The sequence below is a fragment of the Nicotiana tabacum genome, chromosome 10 (genome assembly GCF_000715075.1).
Source record: "Nicotiana tabacum cultivar K326 chromosome 10, ASM71507v2, whole genome shotgun sequence".
NCBI classification, from domain to species: domain Eukaryota; kingdom Viridiplantae; phylum Streptophyta; class Magnoliopsida; order Solanales; family Solanaceae; genus Nicotiana; species Nicotiana tabacum.
Genome location: NC_134089.1, coordinates 94,885,702 through 94,909,304, shown reverse-complemented (window position 1 = coordinate 94,909,304; position 23,603 = coordinate 94,885,702). Strand labels below are relative to the sequence as shown.

Here is a 23,603-nt window from a genome sequence, read left to right as displayed (position 1 = left end):
TCCTAAGGCATCTTTAGCACTGCGCACTAAAGCAACTCGATAAAGCTTCAAGGGGGTTCAATTGTACAGAAGATCTTTCCAAGGCCCGTAGGCCCGATGTTTGGGATCCTCCAAAGCTAATTATGTTCTGCAAGAAGTCCACGTAAGGATTTGTAGAAATCACTAGGGAGCGGACTCCTTAGTGTTAAAATTGATTAGGACAGGATACTATTGGCCCCGGATGGAACAAGACGCCAAAGCTTATGTTAAAAATTTGATAAATGTCAATGCTATGCATCGTTGGTACATCAACCGGTAGAACCATTGCACTCAGTTTTGTCACCATGGTCGTTCATGAAGTGGGGAATGGATATCGTCGGACCACTGCCATTTGCCCCCAGTAAGGTAAGATTTCTTTTGATTTTAACTGAATATTTTTCTAAATGGGTTGAGGCAGGTCCTTATCAGAAGATTGGCAAACGTCAAGTGGTAGATTTATTGTGAGAGAATATAATTTACAAATTTGGGATACCAAAAGAGATAAGCCTGCAACAACGGGCCGCAACTTATAGGCATAAAGGTCACAAAGTTCCTTGAATACTTGAAAATCAAAAGGAACACATCATCACCCTATCATCTGAGTGCAAATGGTCAAGCAGAATCAACAAATAAGGTGATTATACAACATCTCAAAAAAAGATTGGAAGCAGCTAAAGGTAAATGGCCCAAAGAGCTACAAGGTGTACTATGGGTGTACCGAACAACGACCAAATTGAGCACGGGGGAGACTCTTTTCTCTCTTGTGTACGGGGCAGAAGCCATGATCCCGGTAGAAGTAGGAGATCCAACCCTGAGATATTTCCAGGCAAACGAAGAAGCAAGCAATGAAGCAATGTTAATCAATTTGGAGCTGCTTGATGAACGCATGGACTTGGAACATATAAGGATGGCAGCCCAAAAGTAGAGAATAGAAGCATATTACAATCGAAGATCCAATATCCGTTATTTTAAAGTAGGAAACATGGTTTTAAGGAAAGTAACTTAGAACACCCGGGAGCTCAATGCGGGAAAGCTAGGTCCAACATGGGAAGGCCCCTATCGAGTTTCAGCTGTCACCAGGAAAGGGTCATACGAGTTAGAAAATCAAGATGGAGAAAAATTTCCAAGCAACTGGAATGTGGCACACCTCAAGAGATATTATTGCTGATGAGCCTCACCTGTACTGAGAGTATGTGCTCCACTCTTTTTTCCTTCGTCCAGTGTTTGTCCCAATTGGATTTTTCTGGCAAGGTTTTTAATGAGGCAATAACGGAAAGCATACGAGGAAGGGAGCTTCAGCAGCAGCAATAAGACCTTTAAACGACAAGGCACACAAGCAAAGAACCACTACGGAGCCGTTAGATAGTCTTTTGCTCGATAGCAAAGTTCCTACCGGGAAGTAAAGTTTGTTGTCAAATAGATATTACCCGACTATTCACAAGTGCAATCCATTGGAGGGTTGTTAGATAATCTTTATCTTGATAGCATAAATTCCTAACGGGAAGTGAAGTTTGCTATCGTACGGAAGATTATCTAGCAATTCATTAGTGGAATCCTCGAAGGTGTAAAACTTCCAGTGTTCAAATTTGCATTCTTCGCAGTCGAACACTAGGGGAATGAAATAAGGATACGACAACAATGACTGCCACATCGATCGAAATATGAAACTCGAAAACATTGTATCATAGGGACTAGGGACTGCGCGGTCAGCCCATAGAAACAAGTTGTACAAGTTAGCCACAAGAAATGAAAACTTCTTTTTAGCACGGCAAATGCTTATGTACTTTTGAAAATGGAAGGAATAAAGTAAAGTCTTTTTATTTCTATCTTGTTTCTTGTCTAAACGATGAATTAATTTTATCATTTAAAAGTTAAATAAGTACTTCAAATGCTAGTGTCATAATAAACAAGAGACATCCTCTTTAAGAGCACCATAATCATAAGATGCCCCCTCTTATAAAACCCTCATGTTAAAGAGTTGATTTCAGAAGAATTTATGCTCGGAATCCAATTGCTCTCGGGGGAAATGCACCCGAAGCCTTGCACAATTCGACGTGAAGAGTAAAACTTGCACAAATACTTAAACAGAAAGTATGTAAAAACTTACACAAATACTTAAACAAAAAGTACGCAAAGAGTTGCGCAAATACTTAAATGAAAAGTGCGCAGAGTTGCGCGAATACTTAAACAAAAAGTATGTAAAGAGAAACATTTGCATAATTGTAACGACCCAACCAGTCGTATTGAGAATTAGTGCCCTATTTTGTGGCTTTAGGACTCGAGCAGCTTCGTGTTATGTATTATGACTTACGTGTGTAGTTGATTTCGGTTTTCGAATTCGGGATTGGTTTAGAAGGATGATTCTTGTTTTAGAAGCTTAAGTGATAAGAGTTGACCGGAGATTGACTTTTATGTACACGACTCCTGAATGGTGGTTTGATAATTCCAATAGATCTGCATGGTGATTTTAGACTTATGTGTATGTACGGATTTGGATTTGGAGGTCCGTAGGTTGATTTGATGCATTTTGGCGAAAATTGGAAACGTTGAAGTTTTGGAAGGCTGAGAGGTTTGACGGGGAGTTGACCTTGTAGATATCGGGTTTTGATTTTGGTTACGAGAGTTGGAATAGCCCTGTTATGTCATTTTGGATTTTCATGCAAAGTTTGACGTCATTCCGGGCTGATTTGATATAATTTGGCGCGAGTTGTGGAAGTTAAAAGTTTATAAGTTCATTAAGTTCGATTTATGGTGCGATTCGTAGTTTTGATGTTGTTTGATAGGATTTGAGGCCTCGAACAGGTTTGTGTTATGTTATGGATCTTGTTGGTATATTTAGATGGGGCCCCGGGTGCGTTTCAAATGAGTCTCGGGTTAATTCTATGTCGTTGGGCAAGTCTGTTTCTGGTGCATCGCACCTATGCATTTTGGAGCACAGATGTGTGGCCGCTTCTGCGTGATTTTTGGTCTCTTCTATGACGTTGGTGCATGTCCAGTTGTTTCTCTTCTGTGAGTGAGGGATCACAGTTGTACTGTCGCATCTGCGAGATATTGATCACAACTGCAAGATAGATGTTCCAGGTCGTCGTCTGCTTCTACGGAGTTTTTGACACTTCTGCGGAATCACATATGCGATTAGTGGATCGCAGGTGTGAGTTCTAGGCTCTCAAGTGAAGGCCACGGGTACAGTGATTTTTCTTGCAAATATGGGCTCACAAGTGCGTTACTTGGTCCGCAAATGTGGAACTCCTAGGCAGCCTCTTCATATCGAGGATTTGGCCATTTTTATCACTTTTTGAGTTAGAGGCCCCGAATTTGAGCAATTTTTGAGGGGTTCTTCACGTGCTGGATTGGGCTGAGCGTTTTTTATTCGGAATTGATTATATTTCATGATTTTATAATTTTATCATTATATTAGTCAATTGAATGAAAAACAAAAATGGGAATTTTTGTAAAGTCTTTCAAAAATGTAAAATGAGGATTTGAAGGACAATTTGATATCGGAATTTGATTATTTTTGTATGGTTGGACTCGTATTGGAATGGGTGTTCGGATTTTGTGAATTATGTCAGTTTCCGAGGTGCGGCCCAAGATTGATTTTTTGGGTTGACTTTTTAGTTTTCATTAAAGATCGAAGCTTTATTATCCGAATTTTTTTCCTATGGGTTTTATTTATGATATGAAGTTATTTTGGATAGATTTGAGCCGTTCAGAGGTTGTTTCACATGATAAGGTCATTTTAGAGTATCGGTTTAGCTTCTTTGAGATAAGTATCTTGCCTAACTTTGTATGGGAGAACTACCTCTCAGGATTTGAGTCATTTGTGCTATTTGTGTCATGTGAAGGCCATATACATGAGGTGACGAGTACGTACTCGGGTTTATATGTGGAAATTTATCGGTTTAGACCCTTAGGCATCTTTTATGTACTTATTTGGAATTGTGAGCACATGTTATATCTTTTATTCGTCATGTCTACTGTCACATGCTTTATTTGAAGTTGTCGTTACATGTCACATTCTTTACTTGTTGAGTTTGCTCTTATATGCTTTACTTGGAGTTATTACCACCTTTACTATTACGTGATTTCTTTTATTGTTGAGTTGCTCTTCTTTGAGATTATTATTACATGATATCCCTTGTTGCCGGTTTATTCTCATGCCTTTAGACGTAGTACTAGCTCGTGTCATCTCTTTCATTGTTATCTTAATTCGTACACTAGAATCCGGAGTTGCCATTTCATGGAGACACTTTCATATTGAGTTTATCCTTAAACAGCTAATTGGAATTAAAGTTATCGAGGGTAATTAATCTATTTTAATTGAAGTTGTGTTTAAAGGAGGTGGTGTTCCTTGTTGAGTTACTTTTCCATTCATTTTGTTGTTATTGAGATTCAATATATGTTATGCTGAGTCGTGGGCTATTTGTTGTGAAATTATTGATATCGTTGAATTTTTGGAAAGGTTGTGGCTTATGGGCACTTGTGATACGAGTGATATGTTGTGATATTATGATGATAGCATGTGTGAATTGTTGTGTGGTTTGGTTGTTGTTATGCGGAGTATAAGGGTGGCACTTCACCATTATTGTTATACGGGGCATAAGGGTGGCATCTCACAGTTGTTGAATGTACGGAGTGATACGGGTGGCTATTATGATATTGTCCTGGTGGAGTGATAAGAGTGGCTATTACACGGAGTGATACGGGTGGCTATTATATGGAGTGATACAGGTGGCTATTAGAGAGATAAGGTTGGCAATGCCAGGGATGATGTGTGATATCTTGGGGATATTATGTTGGTGATTTTCGTGTGATGGTATGTTTTTCCTTGTGTATGACCTACACCTTGCATGACTTGTTTTATTGCTTCGTTGAACTACTTGATGTCTTGATGTTATTTGTTGACTTGGGCTGCAGTAGAACACCCGCACAAGCATACACCATAGCATGCCACTTGTACTAGCTCAAGAGTATGAAACTTAGCATTTATTGATCATGCCCATGTGTTCTTGTATTATTAGTTTTCATGTTGTTATTGAGCATGTGATCATGCTGGGGGGTTGTGATTGTAAGCTTGTGACCTTGCCAGGCGGATTGTGATTGTGAATCTGTGACCATGCCGGGGTAATTGTGATTGTGAGCCTATGACCTTGCCGAGCGGATTGTGATTGTGAGCCTGTGACTATGCCGGGAGGATTGTGATTGTGAGCCTGTGACTATGCCAGGTGGAATGTGATTGTTTGGCACGTGAGTTGTCTGTGCGGTTGTGATTCGAGATGTGGGCACGAGGTGTCATTAGTATGTGATGGTGCGTTGAGACCCGTGACTTGTGACTATGAGATGAGGTATCACATAGTGATTTTGTTGTGAAACTTGTGAGGAACAGCCTGATTAATTGGTTGTCCTTTGTTTTACTTATTTGGTTTGAACGATACTTTACGATGTTCTTATTGCTTTACTGTTTATACCACTTGTCGATTCTTGTTTCCATTTACTGATTTCTACTTTCCATTATTAGCTTTATACTTCTATACTGCACAGGTTATTTTGTCTAGTGAGTGTCTTGACTGTACTTCGTCACTAATCCACCGAAGTTAGTCTTGATACTTACTGGGTACTGACCGTGGTGTACTCATACTACACTTCTATACATTTTTGTGCAGAGCCAGGTATTAGAGATATCGGATCCGGTAGAGTTAGCTTGTTAACCGCGAGGATTCAAAATAGAGCTTTTTGGTCGTCGCAGTCCCTTGGAGTCTCTTCTTTACATTATACTATCAGTTTGCCCTTTGAACAGTATTGTATTTCGATCCTTGAGATCATTCCATGTATTCAGCATTTCGATTAGATTTCATGACTCTGTACTACCAGTCTTGGGAAGTTATTATGATTATTGCTGTATAGGCTTATTTTGCTTTTGTCTCGGCACTTATATTAAACTATGTTTCAAATTATCATTGTTAAGAACTAGCTTAATCGTTGGTAGTAATCGGTTTACCTAGTCTTAGAGATTATGTGTCATCACGACATCTTACGGAGGGAAATTGGGGTCGTGATAACAATACTTAAACGAAAAAGTACTTATATTCACCGCAAACGAGCCAAGTAGCACAAATACAAAAGTATGAAAATAAAAGAAAGAAAAAACTAGGCTACTGCATCTCCGGAACCCGGAGGAAGAGAAGCATCTGCACCCCCGGGAGAAGTGGGTGGATCAGCCGTCGGTATTATATCTTGGCTTTCATCATTTTGGCCTTTTATATCATCACCTTCCAGTTCTTCTTCAATTCCCGAGAACTCAGAACTGGAACCAGAAGAGTCGGTAGTATCAGGCCGAATTGGAAGGCCCCTTCGGGAAGTTATATCCAGCTCACAGGCCTTAGCGATTTCGGCATCAAAGTCAATGACATCTGTTTTGGCCTCTTCCAAGGTTTTTCTCCTCATGCTATACATAGCATATATTTTTCAACAACGCGGGAAGCCGCTTGTTGCTGTAGTTCTTCTTTAAGTTGGTTGACCTGGGCAAAAAGTTTATCCTACGCGGATCTGGTGGACCGGAAGCTGATATCAAGCTCGCGAACAGTGGATCTGAAAACTCTATTATGCTCGATGGTCCTCTTATGTTTCTCCTCTAACTGGGCATACTTCGCCTCGATAGTATTAACCTTGTTAGTTTTGGAGTTTAAGGTTGCCTCACAATTATTCAATCTTTCTGCTATTACAGCCTCACGATCGGATACAACAAGAATGGCATTATGGATCTCAACTGATTTGGCCTTAGTTTCTTCAAATTTTGCCCTTAACGGGGCAACCTCCTGGCTAAGAGTCATACTTCTTGCTCACTATTGCTACAACCGAGCCTCCGGCTCAACGGCCTTAGCAGCTTGTGCTTCCAATTCTAAGAGGCGAGTAGTAGTTTAGTCTCGAGGCGGCTAAAAGTCAATCTCGCTTGGAGGTAAGTTCCTCCTTATCACAAATTGGCCTTTGAAGGCCCTCAGAAGCAAGGAAGTTGGCATGCAAAACAAAAATATAAATTCAAAGCCATGCCATAACAAAGATAGAAGAAATGACAAAAAAACAAAGAATGTACTGCCGCTGCATTATGTATGGCATTGTTCAACAAACACTCTCCCGAGAGGGTTTGTATCTTATCTCTATCTTTTTTTGAAGCCAAAGGCTTCAAATAGTTAGCAAGCTCCACCTGCCGAGATACATATGGCATCCGGTAGACCGAGAGGGTGACACTCCTCTTCCTTTGGGGATCTTCGGAGGGGACATCATAACTTTGCCTCAAATTCACATGAACTGGGGACTGGGGAATAAGGACATCCACCTCTCGGGCAACTGCCGCCGGTGGAGATGATGTGGCAGTTGCTGGTGGCGAAGGCAAAGTTTGAGAAGAGGAAGATAAAGCATATGGCGTTGTAGGATGAGAAAAAGCTGCGGCAAATGCGGTGCTGGTTGTTGGTTGCTCTTCAACCGAAGATGAAAGAGACCCGGTACTCAACTTCACTGTACCGGGCGAGGCAATTGGGACTCGGAAGTGCGAGTTAGCATCTTCCACCAAATTGAACTCCCCCTAGAGTGTCGAGGCATCGTCCTCGGTTGTTGTAACTAGCTCAACAAATTGAACATTCTGTTGAGCTGATAAAGGTCGTCGTCTTCTATGTAGAGAAGCCTCTTCATCACTGGCTCCTCCATCATCATCGATCACCATAGTTTTTGGGACCGGCTCGGGCGCGGCTCTCATCTCCATGACATTCGCGGATGGCTCAGGCACTGCATTCATTGCCTTTTTATTTTTTCCTCTGTTCATGGAGGAACATCTCCTTTTTGGTTGCTTGTTGTCCTGTCAGGAACTCCAAGAAGAAGCACTTGCACCAGAAGCAGGCCCAGAGACACCTATTCGGGAAAAAGCCTCCTGCAAAAACCTCGTTGCGTTAGGAGGATTAGCCAAAACGTCTTCCTCGAGGATGACAACTAAGCCCTGGGATAGACCTGAATTCAACAGAAGAGAGAGGTTAATCAACTTCCTAATATGAAAGGTAAAAATAATACGAGTTCGACTTACCATAATTTTTGGCCTTCCATCCATATTTAAGGGCCAAATCTTTCCAAGTGCGGGTCTCGGGCTTAGTGACATCCAAAATTTTCTGGACCCACTGGTCCAAGCCTTCAACCCTAGGTGGTGTCCATTGAGTTGCTGAAATAAGTGAAAGAAGAGCAATCGGTAATAGCATGGGGTGATCTTTAACTAGAAGAAGAGATAAATGATGAACTTATGAATACGGTTCCCCAATTCCGAAAAGGATGGAGCTGTGGCCGGAGTGATGTCCTTGGTGGAAACTACAACGAACCATTCGATCCACCCATGGTTGTTGTCATCATCCATGTTGGTTAGTAGATCATGGTAGCCACGTTTGCTAAATTTATCATTCCGCTGCGGAAAATCTTGGGGGAATAAATATTCATTAATCGAGCTAGGGTTAGCTCCTCTCCTACCTCCTAGCATAGACACCAAAGACAAACAACAGTCCTCTACACAGAAGGACTTACTTGTGCCAGGCATACCTGTTAACGGATGCATAACTCTACGATAACGGAGTCAAGCTCTACGCTCAAAGAAAATGGCCCCAAAGTGAAGGGATACGTATAAAAATACATGAAACCCTTCTTTGGTAAGGTTATTCGCTCCGCCAGATCAGGAGAGATAATGTCTAAATCTTGGTAATGCCAATTTTCCTTCACAACAAGAATACTGGAAGGACAGATAGAATAAGGGTACACGCCAACGGCCCACATACAAGGGTTGGCGGAAGGATACTTCACTTTGAAGTCTTTAGTTATGACAAGACTTCTTGGGATGATGGTACTCATTGTAGGAGGAGGAGCATCATCAACTTTACCTTTATTTTTTGAAGAACTAGGGTTTCTGAAAGAAGAAGCCATTTTTATCAGAAAGGAAGGAAGGGTTTCTCTGGAAAAAAAGGTTAAAGAAAGATTGAAGACAGAGTATGAGTTGAGTAAAGAGAGTTTGAGAAAGTTTGGAGAATTATGAAGTATAAATGAAGAAGTTTGATGTGTATAAGTAAAGGAATATGCGGCTAAAATTGTGGCCATAATTACCTCGATAACCGACAAAAGTGATGCTAAATCGTGGGATAACGCGTGTTCAGGGTATTAAATACGGAGAGACGTGCATATAATCAGCCGTCAAAAACTTCTCAGATGGGGTCAGAGAATTTCTCGTCAAAAAAGGTATCTTTACTAACTTTCCGGTGACAAAGTTATACCATCGGAAAGCAGGGGAACTATCTGTGAAGGGTAAAATATGTTCATATTGTATGATCATATGAGAAAGCGACATGTGGAGCCAAAGACAGAAGATAGTCGGGTCCGAAAGCAACGATCTCGTTTGTTGGAGAAAATGACATTCTTAACGACGAAATAAATGTCTGTTACCCGGTAGCATTTAATGAAAAATATTCTATAGCATTAAGTGCATGGTCCGTTACAAAGAATATGGCTTTCACTGCCTACTATTACACATTCTTCAATGGCTCTCATAAATGTTATTTAAGAGGGGCTTGATCCTAGGACCTTGTTCCCTAGATGCAAATATAAATAATGAGCTCTACCATCATTATAAGGGGACGAATTTTCTGACAAGCATATACAGACTTTGTTCAAAGCTCAATAACATTTTGCTTTCTTGCTCGTTTATATTATTTTTACTGCCTCCGGAAGCCCTGTTCCCAGGCTCAATATCTCTATCTTCTTATCTCGATTTTAACGTTAAGCCTTACATTTTTGTCTAATTCATTTATCATGTAGGATCAAATTGATTCACTTATCTATAAAACACGTATAAATTTAATTGTACCGTTTTACGAATAAATATACATATGCTTTCAACTGGCGAATCCTTATCATAAAATCTAATTTATTATATAAAGAACATAGAAATGGTCAGGGGCAGCTCGACATAAGTGGGGACCTAAAGCGTAACTACAATTAGAGGCTTAAATTTTTTATAATCGATCTTTTTAGTAATTATTTTTAATTGATAGTATAGCTAACTGATTTAATCAGTCTTGAGACGTTGATCGTATGTATTTTTATTTTGAAAAGCTTTTTTCCGTTGCAACAATTGTTAGGTATTTGGAAAAAAGTCAAGTCTTTTTATGTAATTAAGTATATCGATTAGAGTACTATATTCAATTTGTATTATTTTCCTTAACACTAACTCAATATAAGTCTAAGTCATCAATATTAGAGTGACTATTATGCTTTAAGGATCATCAAAGATTAATACAATATTTGTTTTCCCTTTAAATTATCATCATTTAGCAATCTCAATTTATTAAAATAATACTTATAGGTTTTAGTGGTTAGAATGTAAAAAATGCAAAATAAAAGTTACATCAAGTATAAGAAAATTATAAAGATGTGTTTACTTTACCTAAGAGGACTTTTTCATCCATCAACAGTCAAATAACTTCATAACGGCAAACCTCTAATATAAGCTTAAATTTTTCTAAGAAAAAATTAACATATAACCTATTCCTTTTAAAACTAGGGCCCCTTGAAAATTGGGGGCCTAAGGCATATGCCTAGCTTACTTGCCAAGCGTGTGCGTCGGCTCTGGAAATGGCTAATTGGTTATATTTACATGAAATTATATACATGATTAGCTTACCTGGTCACTTTATTATGTTTTTAGCTTAATTACGATTAAGAGTATGTACAGTCAAATCTCTCTATAACAGCCTCGTTTGTTTTGATATTTTTTGGCTGCTATAGTAAAATGTTATTATAGAGAACATATATCGGTTTCGAAAAAACTTGGCTCCTTGTTTGTTCTGATATTTTTTGGTTACTATAGTGAAGTATTGTTATAAAAAACATATATTATAACATAACGTTAAAATCGATTTCGAAAGAACTTGACTTTTATAGTAAATAATTATTATATAGGAATGTTGTTATACAGAGGTCTGACTGTACGTCAAGCTTGGTGAAGTCAGAAACTTAAAATTGACAATATCAATTGTAATTTGGAAGTGTACTTAAAATAAATTGCCAATTTCCTCGACATCTTCAGTGTCTACATGTGTTAAAACGTTAAAAGTTAGATTTTATGTAGTTAGCTTTATTATTCTAGTTGTTCTAGATTAAGTTAAAAGGATAGGAAAATTCAGAACAATTATAACGAATACTCTATGTTATACTAATATGCTAAGTGAACCGAAAAGTAATTTTGAAATTCAGGTCATCATTTGCATGTAGTAGATAAATATTTTTAAAACCGAATTAAGAAATTATTGTTCAAGCCATTATTCTTGATGTGTATTTTTATATTATAAAAATACAATATAGATTATTCTAGAATTCTAGCAATTATGTTCGTCTCAGAGTTTACATCAAGTATTAACGTAAAATGCGTAAAGAAATATTAAAAGGCAAATTTAGTCATTATAGAGTTGTAGGTTTGGTCAACTGTTAGATATTTAATTAGTCAAGAGGAAAAAGAATGTACGTTATTCAAATTTTAGGAAGTTTAAATATTAAGCAGGGCTCATGGGTGCATAATTTTCACCCATTAATTAAATATTACTGTTACAAAAGCGAGTCATAACCTTTGTTTAAGATTTTCAGTTTTTTGTTCTCGCATTAATTAGCGAGAATTTAACTTATGACATATCTTAAGCTATCTCTAGCTAGTATTTAAACTACTGGCGATGTGTATAATTCTATCTTGCATAACCAACTATCTCTTCCACAGAAGAATTACAGACACGAAGAATGAAAAGTAAGGAATTCCTAAACCCTTTTTTTCATATATTAATTAATGACGCTTATGTCTATATTGAAATTGTAGTATTTGATTTATTGTATTTCTCTTTATTTTTTGTTTTCTAAACCATATAACATGAGTTCCTCATATTTCTCTAAAATTGATTTTTTAAAATAGTTTGTTTTTACTCTTGTGTTTCAGATTGGTACTGTATACTACTGGTGAATAGTTAAATTTGCGATGACGGTGTCCTATTTGGCATATTATCTTAGAACACAAAAGTGTCATGTGTATTTGTACACCTATAGAAAAGAATAATTAACCCAAATAGTCGTTCACCCAACTGCTTAAATTAAAAATAACTGGTAGAGGTATAATATATGCATAGTTTATATATTATATGTGTATAATTATGTATAATTTATATATATAGCTAGAAAAAGTAATAATGAATATGACGGAGCAATTTTCATATTGTAGCACATAATTTATATTATTTTACATGTTACTAATCTCATTATTTTTAAAAGCTTCGAAAACAAAAACTTATGATGGATGTTATTTGCGTGCAGTGACACTACATTCAAAGGCATTCATTATTCTCATTGTTGTGGGAGTATTTGTACGTGACACCTCAGCAAGGAAGCTCCTGGGAGATGCAGTAGCTACAATCTTTGACTACAAGATCCCTGCAGCAGATGGCTTCGGACTAGGTGCTCAAATTATAGGAGGATCTGGTGGAGGAGGAAGCGGTGGTGGCGGTGGAGGAGGTGGAGGTTTTAGTAGCGGATTTGGTTCAGGATTTGGATTTGGCTTCGGTAGCGGTCAGGGTTCAGGTTTAGATGGTAGCGGCGGTGGCGGAGGAGGCGGCGGTGGTGGTGGTGGCGGCGGTTATGGGTTTGGAATAGGAGAAGGTTTCGGTGGAGGTGGTATCTGATCCAATAAATTTGCCATATTGAAGAATAATTGGAAGTCAGAAAACAAAACAAAAAAAAAATAACAATTTGAAGTTGGCCGAGGCTTTAATTTTATGTTTTATGCTTATTATGTGAGAATATTCACCATTTGAAGCTAGACACTGTCCCATCTGATTAATGTAGAAAGTGAAGATTGAAGTATAAAGGCATGGTTATGTTGACAATTCATGAACTTTTTTGTTTTAATTGATCGTTGTTTCCTTCCTGTAATTCACATTTCTTGGCGTTGAACAATTTGCTCAATGAAAAAAAAAAATCAAAATGAGAGATTTAATGCACACGAAAATATAAAAGAAAGAAGGAAGAATCTATCAAATTTTTAATGTAAATTTAAACATCAATTTTTTATCTTTTGAAATAAATTACTCCACTTATGTTAAAATTGCATAAAGTGTAATCACAATTTTTATAGTTACTTTTGTTTAAAAATCCAAATAGTAATATTGTTTAAGAAAGAGGAAACAAAAAGAAATAGGAGTACAAATTAAGGGAGAGTAATTTATTTTAAACCTCACTATCTCATATTTTCCTTTAGAATTTTTACTTATCTATACTAATTTTCAAACTTATTTACCCTCATTATTGAGGTTTTAACTTAATTACAAATTTATAGATAAATTACCAATTGTATACATTTTTAATATTAATTAAGTGTTCCCCAATTAATTCTTGCTTACATTCCTCAGATATCTTCTCCAAATCGAATCTTTGTACAATTGATTCAGTAGATTTTTCAAGTTAATCCAATAGTAGTCGTTGTTTGGATGATAAAGGAGGGAGTCTAACTTAAACATTGGGGTCCAAGAAGAAACTAAATTCCGAGAAAAGTTTTCATTTTTGCTTCTCCAGTTAAAGAAATGCCAATTTCATATCTTTGTGCGAAGCTTAAAAAATTCTTGAACAATAAGGTGGCAGTTATTAGGCGAATCTGTTGGGTTAGGTATTTTGAAACAGTGAAAAAAGTACATATATTTAAACGTTGACGGTTTTGAAACTTTGAATTCAAAAATCTATTTTTGTGAAATTGTTATTTGTTTGGATTGGTATATTGTTGCAAATGAACAAAAATATATATCAATTTTGAGAGATTTTCGTGAATATTCAAGGTGGTTTAGGTTAGAGTTTCATATTGAAACTCAAAGAAGACATACAAAAATTGTATATATATTTAATATATCGGGTGTAGAAACGCCATACACAAAATATACAGTTAACATAATTGTATAAAAATTATATGTAAATTGTAGTTTTTGACCGAATTTTGTGCAAAAAAAAAATTATATTTAACATTATAGATAAATTGTAGACTTTGACCGAATTGTATATATTTTGTAAAAGGAATTTCAGTTACTTTCCGTAAATAAAAACTTAAATAAACTGGGTAAATAAGTTTTAATTTTCGTATACATAAAATTCCTTTTCGACAAAGAATACGTTTAATCTCAACTAAATCTTGCATTTCCTAGTTTTCATGACCCGAGGCCCCAGCCCAGTAAAAATTGAACTCAACGCATTGACAACGAGAAACATGAATGGCGTAAATGTTACTCCTGTATCCTAGTTTTCATATCCCAATTCATTCGTTTAAGAGACTGAATGTCTGTTTGGTTTAGTGACTTCTGAATTGTTATATGATTTTCAGCTACTTATAGAATTCAAGAAATTCATTGCCAGTATTTCGTCGGAACTTGGATTAGACAGTGGACGCACTTGGTTTAAGAGGTTATAAATTATATTACACTAATAGTAGCAGAATATATTTATAATTTTCAATGTGTATATATAATACATTATCTGAAATATAATGATTTTTTATACTATTAGTGTATACATACAATTTATTTGAAGTTAACAATTAATGTAATTATTGTAATATACAATTTATTATCTTTTAAATGACAAAATTATGTAAATATATTCTGTACCGTCAATGGATTTGATCATAAAGAAATTTGGGATTCTAGCTGTAGGTTATTAGCATACGAAAATCATCCAAAACCTTTTGTCTGTACTATTGGCTGATGTGTCAAAATCCTTATCCTGTCCGAATTAAGTAGTGTTCATCATGTTTATGAGGAGCCTATTCTCTTTTTCATGTAATACAGTTGCAGAGTTCTTTAAGTTGTAATCATAACACTGTATTTCTACGTGCATGGTTTCCAGATGTCCACATAAAATTCATGCACTTATTTACAATGAATGGTAATAATTATACAGAAAACGGTTGGTGTTTGGATTTTCTTCGGGCCCAAACTTCCTATAAAATCCCTTTTACAATCCTTCACTTGTCACAAAACTCTCGTATAATTAATATTATCCCTTTTGAATTTTAAACCTCTTGCTCGTGAAAATGTTCATTAAATTTCTACCACTTGTATCTGTCCTCTTACTAGGAGCTTTTGTTGGTGCCAGGAAATTGTCAAACGAAAATGTTTCTCTTGTTGCGGCAAATGTGACTACGTCTGATTATCAAGGCGGGATAGATGACACTGGTAATATTGGAGGATTTGCTGCAGATAATGGAACTACAGGTGGTGTTTAAGCAATTCGAAGGCTTTTCAAAAATAAAAATAAAAAGTTTAAAGGCTTTATATATAAATGCACTTCAGTTTCTAAATAGAAAAAGTGGTTTGTGGCAATATATTTTGTTGCATCTTGAAGGAACTTGTCTGTATTTTTCTCGAACATTACATGGAAATATATATCTAAAGAAAAGTTATTTTCACGCTTCGAATTGAGCTTTTGTTTTTACTTACTAATATTCTGTTTATATAACAGGTGGCACTGGGCTTGGTATAGGAGGATCCATTAGTGGGGGAGCTGGAGCTGGAATAGGAGGGAGGTTAGGTATTGGGGTGGGGCCCATTGGTGCCGGAGTTGAAGGTGGTGTTGGGGTTGGGATTGGTGCTGGTATTAGAGCAGGTGTTGGTGCTGGCGGCATGGGTGGGGCCGGCGGCAGTGGCGGCGGCCTTAGCGGAGGAGTAGGCACCGGCCTTGGTGGTGGATCAACTGGTGGAGGATTTGGCGGCGGATGGCCATGATTCTTGATGGAAAATTAGTAAACCAGTTAATTAGCAGTGGCGTTAAAGCTATTGTACTTGCGTTTTGATTTCATGTTATGCTGCTAACGTTTAGGAGATCTATGGGTACGTAGAATGTAATGTCGTGTTGGTTAATAAATTGAAGGGAAAAAAAGTTTGGTTCGAAGTTGTTTGTGACCATATAAAGTTCAAGCTAAAAGAATGCATTTAAAGTTCGAATATAAGTTTTGTGCACTGCAGAGTTTTTTATCCAATTATACCATTTTTAAGGTAATATATATATATATAGAGTAAATATCATAATCGATAACCTGATAAAAACAATAACTAACCTATTATATATTACATGTTAAATTATACTGATAGCGTGTATAACATCCTCAAATTACTGAATCTTTTTACTTTAAGTGCAAGCTAAAAAACAATACTTTCAATTATTTAATTTTATTGAGTTTCAATAAATAAATACTTTTTGATTTTTGAGGATGACAATGATATTGGAACACTGAACCTCTGTTTACACTAATTTCATGATGAATTGAGAAAGACTATCTATTTTTTTTAATAATAGAAATATATATTTTAGAACTTTAAATTAAGATACTCAAATTTTCATATTGATAAATAATGGTTTTTTATAATAAGATCCAAGGTAACGAATTGTAAATACGTGGCTAACATCTTATTAACTTGAATTTCTTACCAATGTGAATATTAATATTATATTTTATAAGATAACTACACTATAGACAAAAAGAAAGAAAGAAAGAAATAAATAAAGAAAGAAAGAAAGAAAGGAAGGAAAAAAAGGAACCAATGTAATATTAATACTATATTTTACAAGATAACTATACTATAGACAAAATAAAATAAAATTTAAGCCCCTTATTAAAATTTGGTTGTAGACTATGATTTTTATTGAGCCACCTTTGCTAATACAATATATATTTTTTATTTAATACATATTCAATTACTTAATTACTTTATATCTCGATTTTATTAATTGAAATTCTAGCATGGAGTTATCTCGAGATGCCAAAGAATAGAAACGATAGACAACAATACTCAATTAATTTTGGTAATGAGAATAAAAAACTATCCTTATGTTGAACAGTAAATACAACTAAATAATGTAGCAGTCAGCAATATGCTAGTGTATAAAATAAAACACCCACTTCAAACTATTTTTTCTTTTGGTGCAAAGGATAACATTTTATTAAAACAAAGTAGTAGTAGTAGTACAAGTAGGTGTAGTCAACCTATTCATTGTCCTAAGGAGGCGACCTCACGATGAGTCGTAACAAAAAGGTGCATCTGGGGAAAAACTACTTCTAGTAGGGCCTATATTAGTAATATTACATAAAAGGTGTACAAGATGTTGCAAACGACCTAAAGGTGGAAGAGTTGGTAGAGCAACTCTTCTGACAAAAAGTTTGCCTATGCGATCATCTTCCAGTGTTGTTGTAAAAAAACATGGTGGTTGTGTATATACAATGATTCCTGTGTTGCTCTCCATTTGGCTACCAGATTTTGCAAGTCGATCATCAACTTGGTTTTGTTCCATGTAGGTATAAAGTATAGCCGGATCATCCAATTGTATTTGCTCGAAGCAGTGACCATTTGGCTACATGCCTCTATTACATCTTCTATATTGGCTGATTCAAAATTAGTAAAGTAAGATATTGAATTTAGTCATGGAGAAAAAATTAAATTTAAGATTAGCTAATCAGAAGCAATAATAAATTTTTGAAAGCTTCGCTTTGTTTTAAATTTCGATCTTATTAAATTTTAGAAGCTACCAATTTATGTCAAGTGTTATACATTTCTCAAGTAATCAAACATAAAATTACAAAAAAAAAATGCTTCTATATATTTTGTTTTATAATACCATTTATTCGTATTGTTTGCGATATATGTGATTATTATTTTGGGAAAAGTTGTGTTTAGAACCAACAACAATAACAAATCCAGTATATTCTCACAAGTGGAGTATGAGAAGGGTAGTGTGTGCGCAAACCTTACCCCTACCTAGTGAAGGTAGAGAGGATGTTTCTAATAGATCCTCGACTGAGAAGAAGAAGAAGAAGAAGAAGAAGAAGAAGAAGAAGAAGAAGAAGAAGAAGAAGAAGAAGAAGAAGAAGAAGAACCAAACAGTAATAATAGGGAAATAAGATAACTAAGGGGAACCGGTATGGTATAGATATAAGAATATGAAGGTACATGAGTGCTATTAATACTACTAGTAAGAAAAGAGGAAACTTTCAACTGCCTACTAACTTTCTACCCCAATTCTCGACCTCATCACCATTCTATCAAGGGTCATGTACTCAGTAAGCTGAAGCAGCACCATGTGATACCTAATCACCTCTCCCCAGTACTTCTTTGGCCTACCTCGATCTCTTCTCATACCCACCATGTCCAACTTCTCACACCTCCTAACAGTCACATCAATATTTTCCTCTTAATGTGTCTCAACCATCTCAACCTCAACCCTCGCCTCTTGTCCTCCATGGAGGTCACTCCTATTTTGTTCTGAATAACTTCATTCCTAATCTTATCTCTCCTGGTACACTCACTCATCCATCTTAACATCCTCATTTTTACTACTTTCATCTTCTAAATATTGGGAGTTCTGGACTAACCCACATTCGTCCCTATGTCCGCTTTATGAGTCCTGTCACTGAATTTGCACTTCAAGTATTATGTATTTGTCCTACTCAACTTGAAACCTTTAGACTCTAAGGTCTGTCTCCAAACCTCCATACTTGTATTAACCCCGCTTCGCATTTCGTCAATCAATATTATGTCATTGGCAAATAACACCATGGCACCTCCTTTTGCATATGCCACATCAACACATCAATCGCTAAGGCAAATAAAAACGGGCTAAGAGTGAAAGTACAATAGGGGTGTGAATATTTGTATATTTTAATCACTACAAGTTGACTAGTTTTCTAATTAGTCGACTAGATGTAATATCGAGATAATAGTAAGAGCAGAATTTAAGGTGCAGAAATAAAGTGTAGGAATTAAAGACACCGAAAATTTTATACTGGTTCGGATTCAATGTGAATCCTAGTCCAGCCCTCTTAGTTGCAAGGGAGTTCTCTTTCAGTGAATGAGTTTCTCGAGCACAATGTGAATGGTGTGGTTTACACCAATGGCTCAGTTTCTATGTCAGTCGTTTCTTTTTTATACAATGCTCACCAGTATTTTTCTCTCTTTTTTCTGTAACTTGTTACACAGCAGATCTAATAGAGCTACAATGTTTGCTTGCATTAGAACAAAGAGAGGGTATTTGTTTCGATAAAAGTATGTTTGTCTAATGCTTAGGGAAGTGTATAAATACTATGTAGGAGGTCGTTGTTGAAGAGATTTGACAACCCAAGAATAAGGTTATATGTCGTTGCTCTTCCTTGTTGAGAGGACTTTAATAGCTTTCCTTCTACAGGTCTTGATAGCACCGGGTTTACTCCTTATTTTTGGTCCTTCCAAAAATAGCAGCTTGATTGATCATCTTGCAAGATCTTCGATGCTTCTTTCTGCTTCAATCAATCTCTGATTGATTTCCTTGTCGGATCTTTAGTTGGTTGATTAATTCCTTCCTTTTGGTTTCTTTGATCTTGGATGCTTTCCTTGAGTCCCTATACCAAAAGCAACTATATTATTTTTTATCATTAAAACTAAAACCTAACAATCTCCCCCTTTTTGGTGATGACAAAATAATATATGTAAACATCAGTTGACTTCCCTGTATTTTGCTCCCCTCAATGAGTGCAGTTGACTCCCCTTCAATAAGTACTTCCTTTAGTTGACTGCTTCTGCAGGATCCTTGACTCCCCCTCAATAGGTGTCATTGGGACTTCTTTTAGTCACCTTCTCCTGTAGTATCAACTTCCCCTGCAATGGATGTACCTGCACGAATATACATATCCTTTCTCTCCCTTTTTGGCATCAGCAAAGAGGGGATAATATAACCACACACTATATACTAAAACACGATTTATAGCACGATATGCTTGCATAGTTATGGTAAAACAAAACATATTGTCTAAGCAACACAAACAAAAGCAAACAAAAAAAATTACTCAACGACGGGTTAACTAGTCCAAAACAGCACCGCAAAAAATATTGTCTTAAACATCCACATTAACGACACAAGAAATAGGTAAGAGTGTTGCAAATAGCCTCTTTTAGTTGATCAAAGCTGGCATTGGATGAGATAGTCACTCCATCAAGCCTATCGTGTACCTCCTTGAATGTCTTGACTGCGTTTTCCCTAACTCTAAGAACTGCAACTCTTATCTTTGAAACATCATACCCTGTCTCTTTTGAGATTGCATAAATATCTCCAACAGTGGACTGAGTAGCAGTAAGAAGATCTTTGATGGCGGACAACTGATTGTCAATGGCAACTAGTTTCTCAGCAAGATTAGAAACACTAGGACTATTATGGGAAACATAGGGTTTGGATATTAGATCAGGTTGAGCATGTTTGACCTCACTTGTTTCTTAACCCATGATCCCTTCACACACATATACCCCATACTTGCAAACGCTCTAGAATTGTAAGATTTTGAAACAGAGATGAAGGGATATTCAGAGATGAAAATATTATGAGCTTCTAGAATGTGAGTGATGGACATGCCATAAGGCAGACTGATGGGATCATCAGCACTCTCAATCATAAAAATAATGACCCAGGAGGACAATTTGATATTGAGTTTTGTCACAAGGCAATAGACAAGAAAGGTATCTCTTTGAGAGAAGATGGAGAAAGAGCCAGTACGAGGAAGCAGAGTAGTTACAACAATGTGGGCTAGAACACGAGTTTCAAAGCTAACATCACTTGGACCTAACTGGTTTGGGAGAGATTCAGATGGACACTCAGCAATACACCGTCTTTCTTGATCAAAAGTGATTTCAAAATCATCAGGCCAGGAATTTTTGAAAAGCATGGAAAAACTAGAACACTTACACTGGAAAATTGAATCAAACATGGCACAATTAAGAACAATGCGATTTTCTAACACTAAGGATTCCAACTTATCAGGCTTACTGGAGCGAAAATTTGCTTAAAACATTTTTCACTAGGGGTTCATAGACTTTAGGAGGGGGAATAGAAAAGAATTTAGACCAGCCCTAATGAACAAACATATCTTTTACCTTACAATTTAGGGCTTCCACGTCATCAAGGTCGACTACCCTCTCATGAGCAATTGGCTTGTCTTTCACAGCAATGAAAAACTCCCTATTTGAAGAATCCCAGAAATTTAGGTCAGACTCTAAAGTACTAAAGAGATCTATTTTCGACTTCTTTGGAGTAAAGGATTCAGGGGGTTCTTCCATAGGTCTTTTTCCCAGGGCTTTTTCTCCTAAAGTATGAGAATGATTTGAGAGGTTCGCCTGAGAGGAGGAAATACCTTCTGAATGGTCGGACCCTAGGTCTACTTGTTCTGGAGTTTGAGATAGGGGTTTTGCTCTGGAGCGAGTACTCTTCCTGGTGGAAGTAGAAGGATTTTTTGAGTGTTTGGCCATGGAAGAGCTTTTGGTGAGAGAAAGTTTCGGAGAGGGTTTCTAGGCGATGGGGACGATGGAGACTGAAAAGGGTTTTCAAGTATTAAAGGTGGGGTTTCTGACGGTTGAGTACAAAAAAGGAAGGGGTGTCAGTTGAATAGACGTGATGATTGGTTTTCCTTCTTTGAACTCTGCAACTGATGTGAAAAGAGAGGAAAAGAGAGGGAATTCGGAGGCGCAACTAATCATCAGAAAAAAAAAATAAAGTTTGAACATAGGCATACAAAAAGTAATAGTAACACATGGGTCCTAATATTAATGATTAATGCAAACAATACCAAGTAATTCTCTTAAAAAGCAAAATATGTCCTCTAGTAATGCCTTAGTAAAGATATCCGCTAATTGATTCATAGTTCCAACAAAATAGTTCTATATTTCCCTTAAAAACATGGTCTCTAATAAAATGATGCTTGATGTCTATATGTTTTGCCCTAGAATGATACACGGGATTTTTAGAGAGACATATAGCACTAGATTTATCACCGAAAATTGGAATGGGTTTAAAGAATAATTCATAGTCACCCAATTAATGAGACATCCATAGTAATTGTGCAAAACATTGTCCAATGGCGATATACTCAACCTCAATTGTGGATAGTGCGACTGATCCTTGTTTTTTACTATTCCAAGATATTAGTGCCTTTTCAAGTAATTGGCATGTTCCACTGGTGCTTTTTCTGTCTTTCTTATCACCTGCAAGATCAGCATCTCAAAACCCTTCTAATTTAAAATTGTTAGATCGTGGAGATCATAATCTGTAATAGATAGTTCTAGTGAGATATCGAATAATTCTTTTTACTGTAGTCAGATGCGATTCCTTAGGAGTTGACTGAAACTTGGCATATTTATAAACAGTAAACATAATATTCGGTCGACTAGCAGTTAGATAAATAAGTGATCCAATCATTCCATGATACTTAATTTCATCAACAAGAATTCCCTATTCATCTTTGTCGAGACTTGTGGAGGGACTCATTAGTATGCCAATAGCTTTAGCATTGCTCATACCGAAATTTTGAATCAACTCCTTTTTATATTTTGTCTGACATATGAACGTTCCTTCTTCAGATTGTTGAATTTGAAGTTCAAGAAAGAACATTAGCTCTCCCATCATACTCATTTCGAACTCACATTGCATAAGATTTAAAAATTCCTTGCACAAAAGAGGATTAGCACTACCAAAAACAATATCATCAACGTAAATTTGAATAATGAGATTACCTTCTGATGATCTTTTAATAAACAGGGTAGTGTCTACTTTACCTCTTGTAAATCCGTGATCAATAAGAAATGAGCTAAGTCTTTTGTACTATGCCTGTGGAGCTTGTTTCAGTCCATACAGCGCTTTGGTCAGTTTATACACATGGTAGGGAAACTTTGAATCTACAAATCCAGGAGGTTGTTTTATGTATATTTCCTCTTCAATGAAACCATTCAAAAAGACACTCTTAACATCTATATGGAATAGCCTGAATCTTTTAAAGGATGCATATGCAAGAAGAATTCTTATAGATTCCAGTCGAGCTACTGGAGCAAAGGTTTCGTTATAGTTGACTCCTTCTTGTTGTGAGTATCCTTGAGCAAATAATCTGGCCTTATTTCTCAGCACTTTTCCATTCTCATTCAGCTTATTTTTGAAGACCCATTTTGTTCCAATTACAGGAGCATTTTCAGGCTTGGGCATCAGTTTTCGTACTTAATTTTTTTCGAATTGGTCTAGCTCTTCTTGCATTGCTTGCAACCAGCTTGAGTCTTTCAGAGCTTCCTCTATTTTCTTTGGCTCAATCTAAGAGATCAGTGCTATGTTTGCTTTCTTCTTAAGAGCTCCCCTGGTTTTCATTCCTTCGTTTGGATCTCCTATGATGAATTTTTTAGGATATTCAAGTTCACTTCTCCATTCATTTGGACGAACTGTATGAGTAGTTGACTCCTTCGGAGATTCTGGTTGACTGTTGTTGATCTCATTAGTTGACTCTATCACACCATCAGATTTATTAGTCAACTCTTGCGATTTACTTGTCTCCTAAATTTCTTGAGTTTGATTTTCATCACCTGTAATAATTCCTTTCTCGGCTGAAGTGTTATTCTCATCAAATATAACATGTACTGATTCTTCCACATATAATATGCATTTATTATAGACTCTAAAAGATTTACTATTTAATGAATAACCCAGAAAAATACCTTTGTCAC

The 23,603-nt window shown here is 36.4% G+C and overlaps 2 protein-coding genes across 2 annotated transcripts; both read left to right on the top strand.

Moving 5' to 3' along the window:
• The first annotated feature begins 11,746 nt into the window (after positions 1-11,746).
• On the top strand, positions 11,747-12,841 carry LOC107779450 (uncharacterized). The gene is made up of 2 exons (XM_016599887.2): positions 11,747-11,830; positions 12,388-12,841. Exons 1-2 carry the CDS (start codon positions 11,824-11,826, stop codon positions 12,750-12,752), a joined length of 372 nt encoding a protein of 123 aa, XP_016455373.1. The 5' UTR covers positions 11,747-11,823; the 3' UTR covers positions 12,753-12,841.
• A 2,241-nt stretch (positions 12,842-15,082) lies between these two features.
• Positions 15,083-15,969, top strand: LOC107779448 (uncharacterized). The gene is made up of 2 exons (XM_016599885.2): positions 15,083-15,323; positions 15,571-15,969. Exons 1-2 carry the CDS (start codon positions 15,143-15,145, stop codon positions 15,831-15,833), a joined length of 444 nt encoding a protein of 147 aa, XP_016455371.2. The 5' UTR covers positions 15,083-15,142; the 3' UTR covers positions 15,834-15,969.
• The last annotated feature ends 7,634 nt before the right edge of the window (positions 15,970-23,603 follow it).

Bases quoted from the DNA above. Each gene is read 5' to 3' on its own strand.
- LOC107779448 (XM_016599885.2), top strand. From the start codon at position 15,143: ATGTTCATTAAATTTCTACCACTTGTATCTGTCCTCTTACTAGGAGCT. The intron at 15,324-15,570 runs GTGGTGTTTAAG...TTTATATAACAG, and splicing joins TGCAGATAATGGAACTACAG to GTGGCACTGGGCTTGGTATA.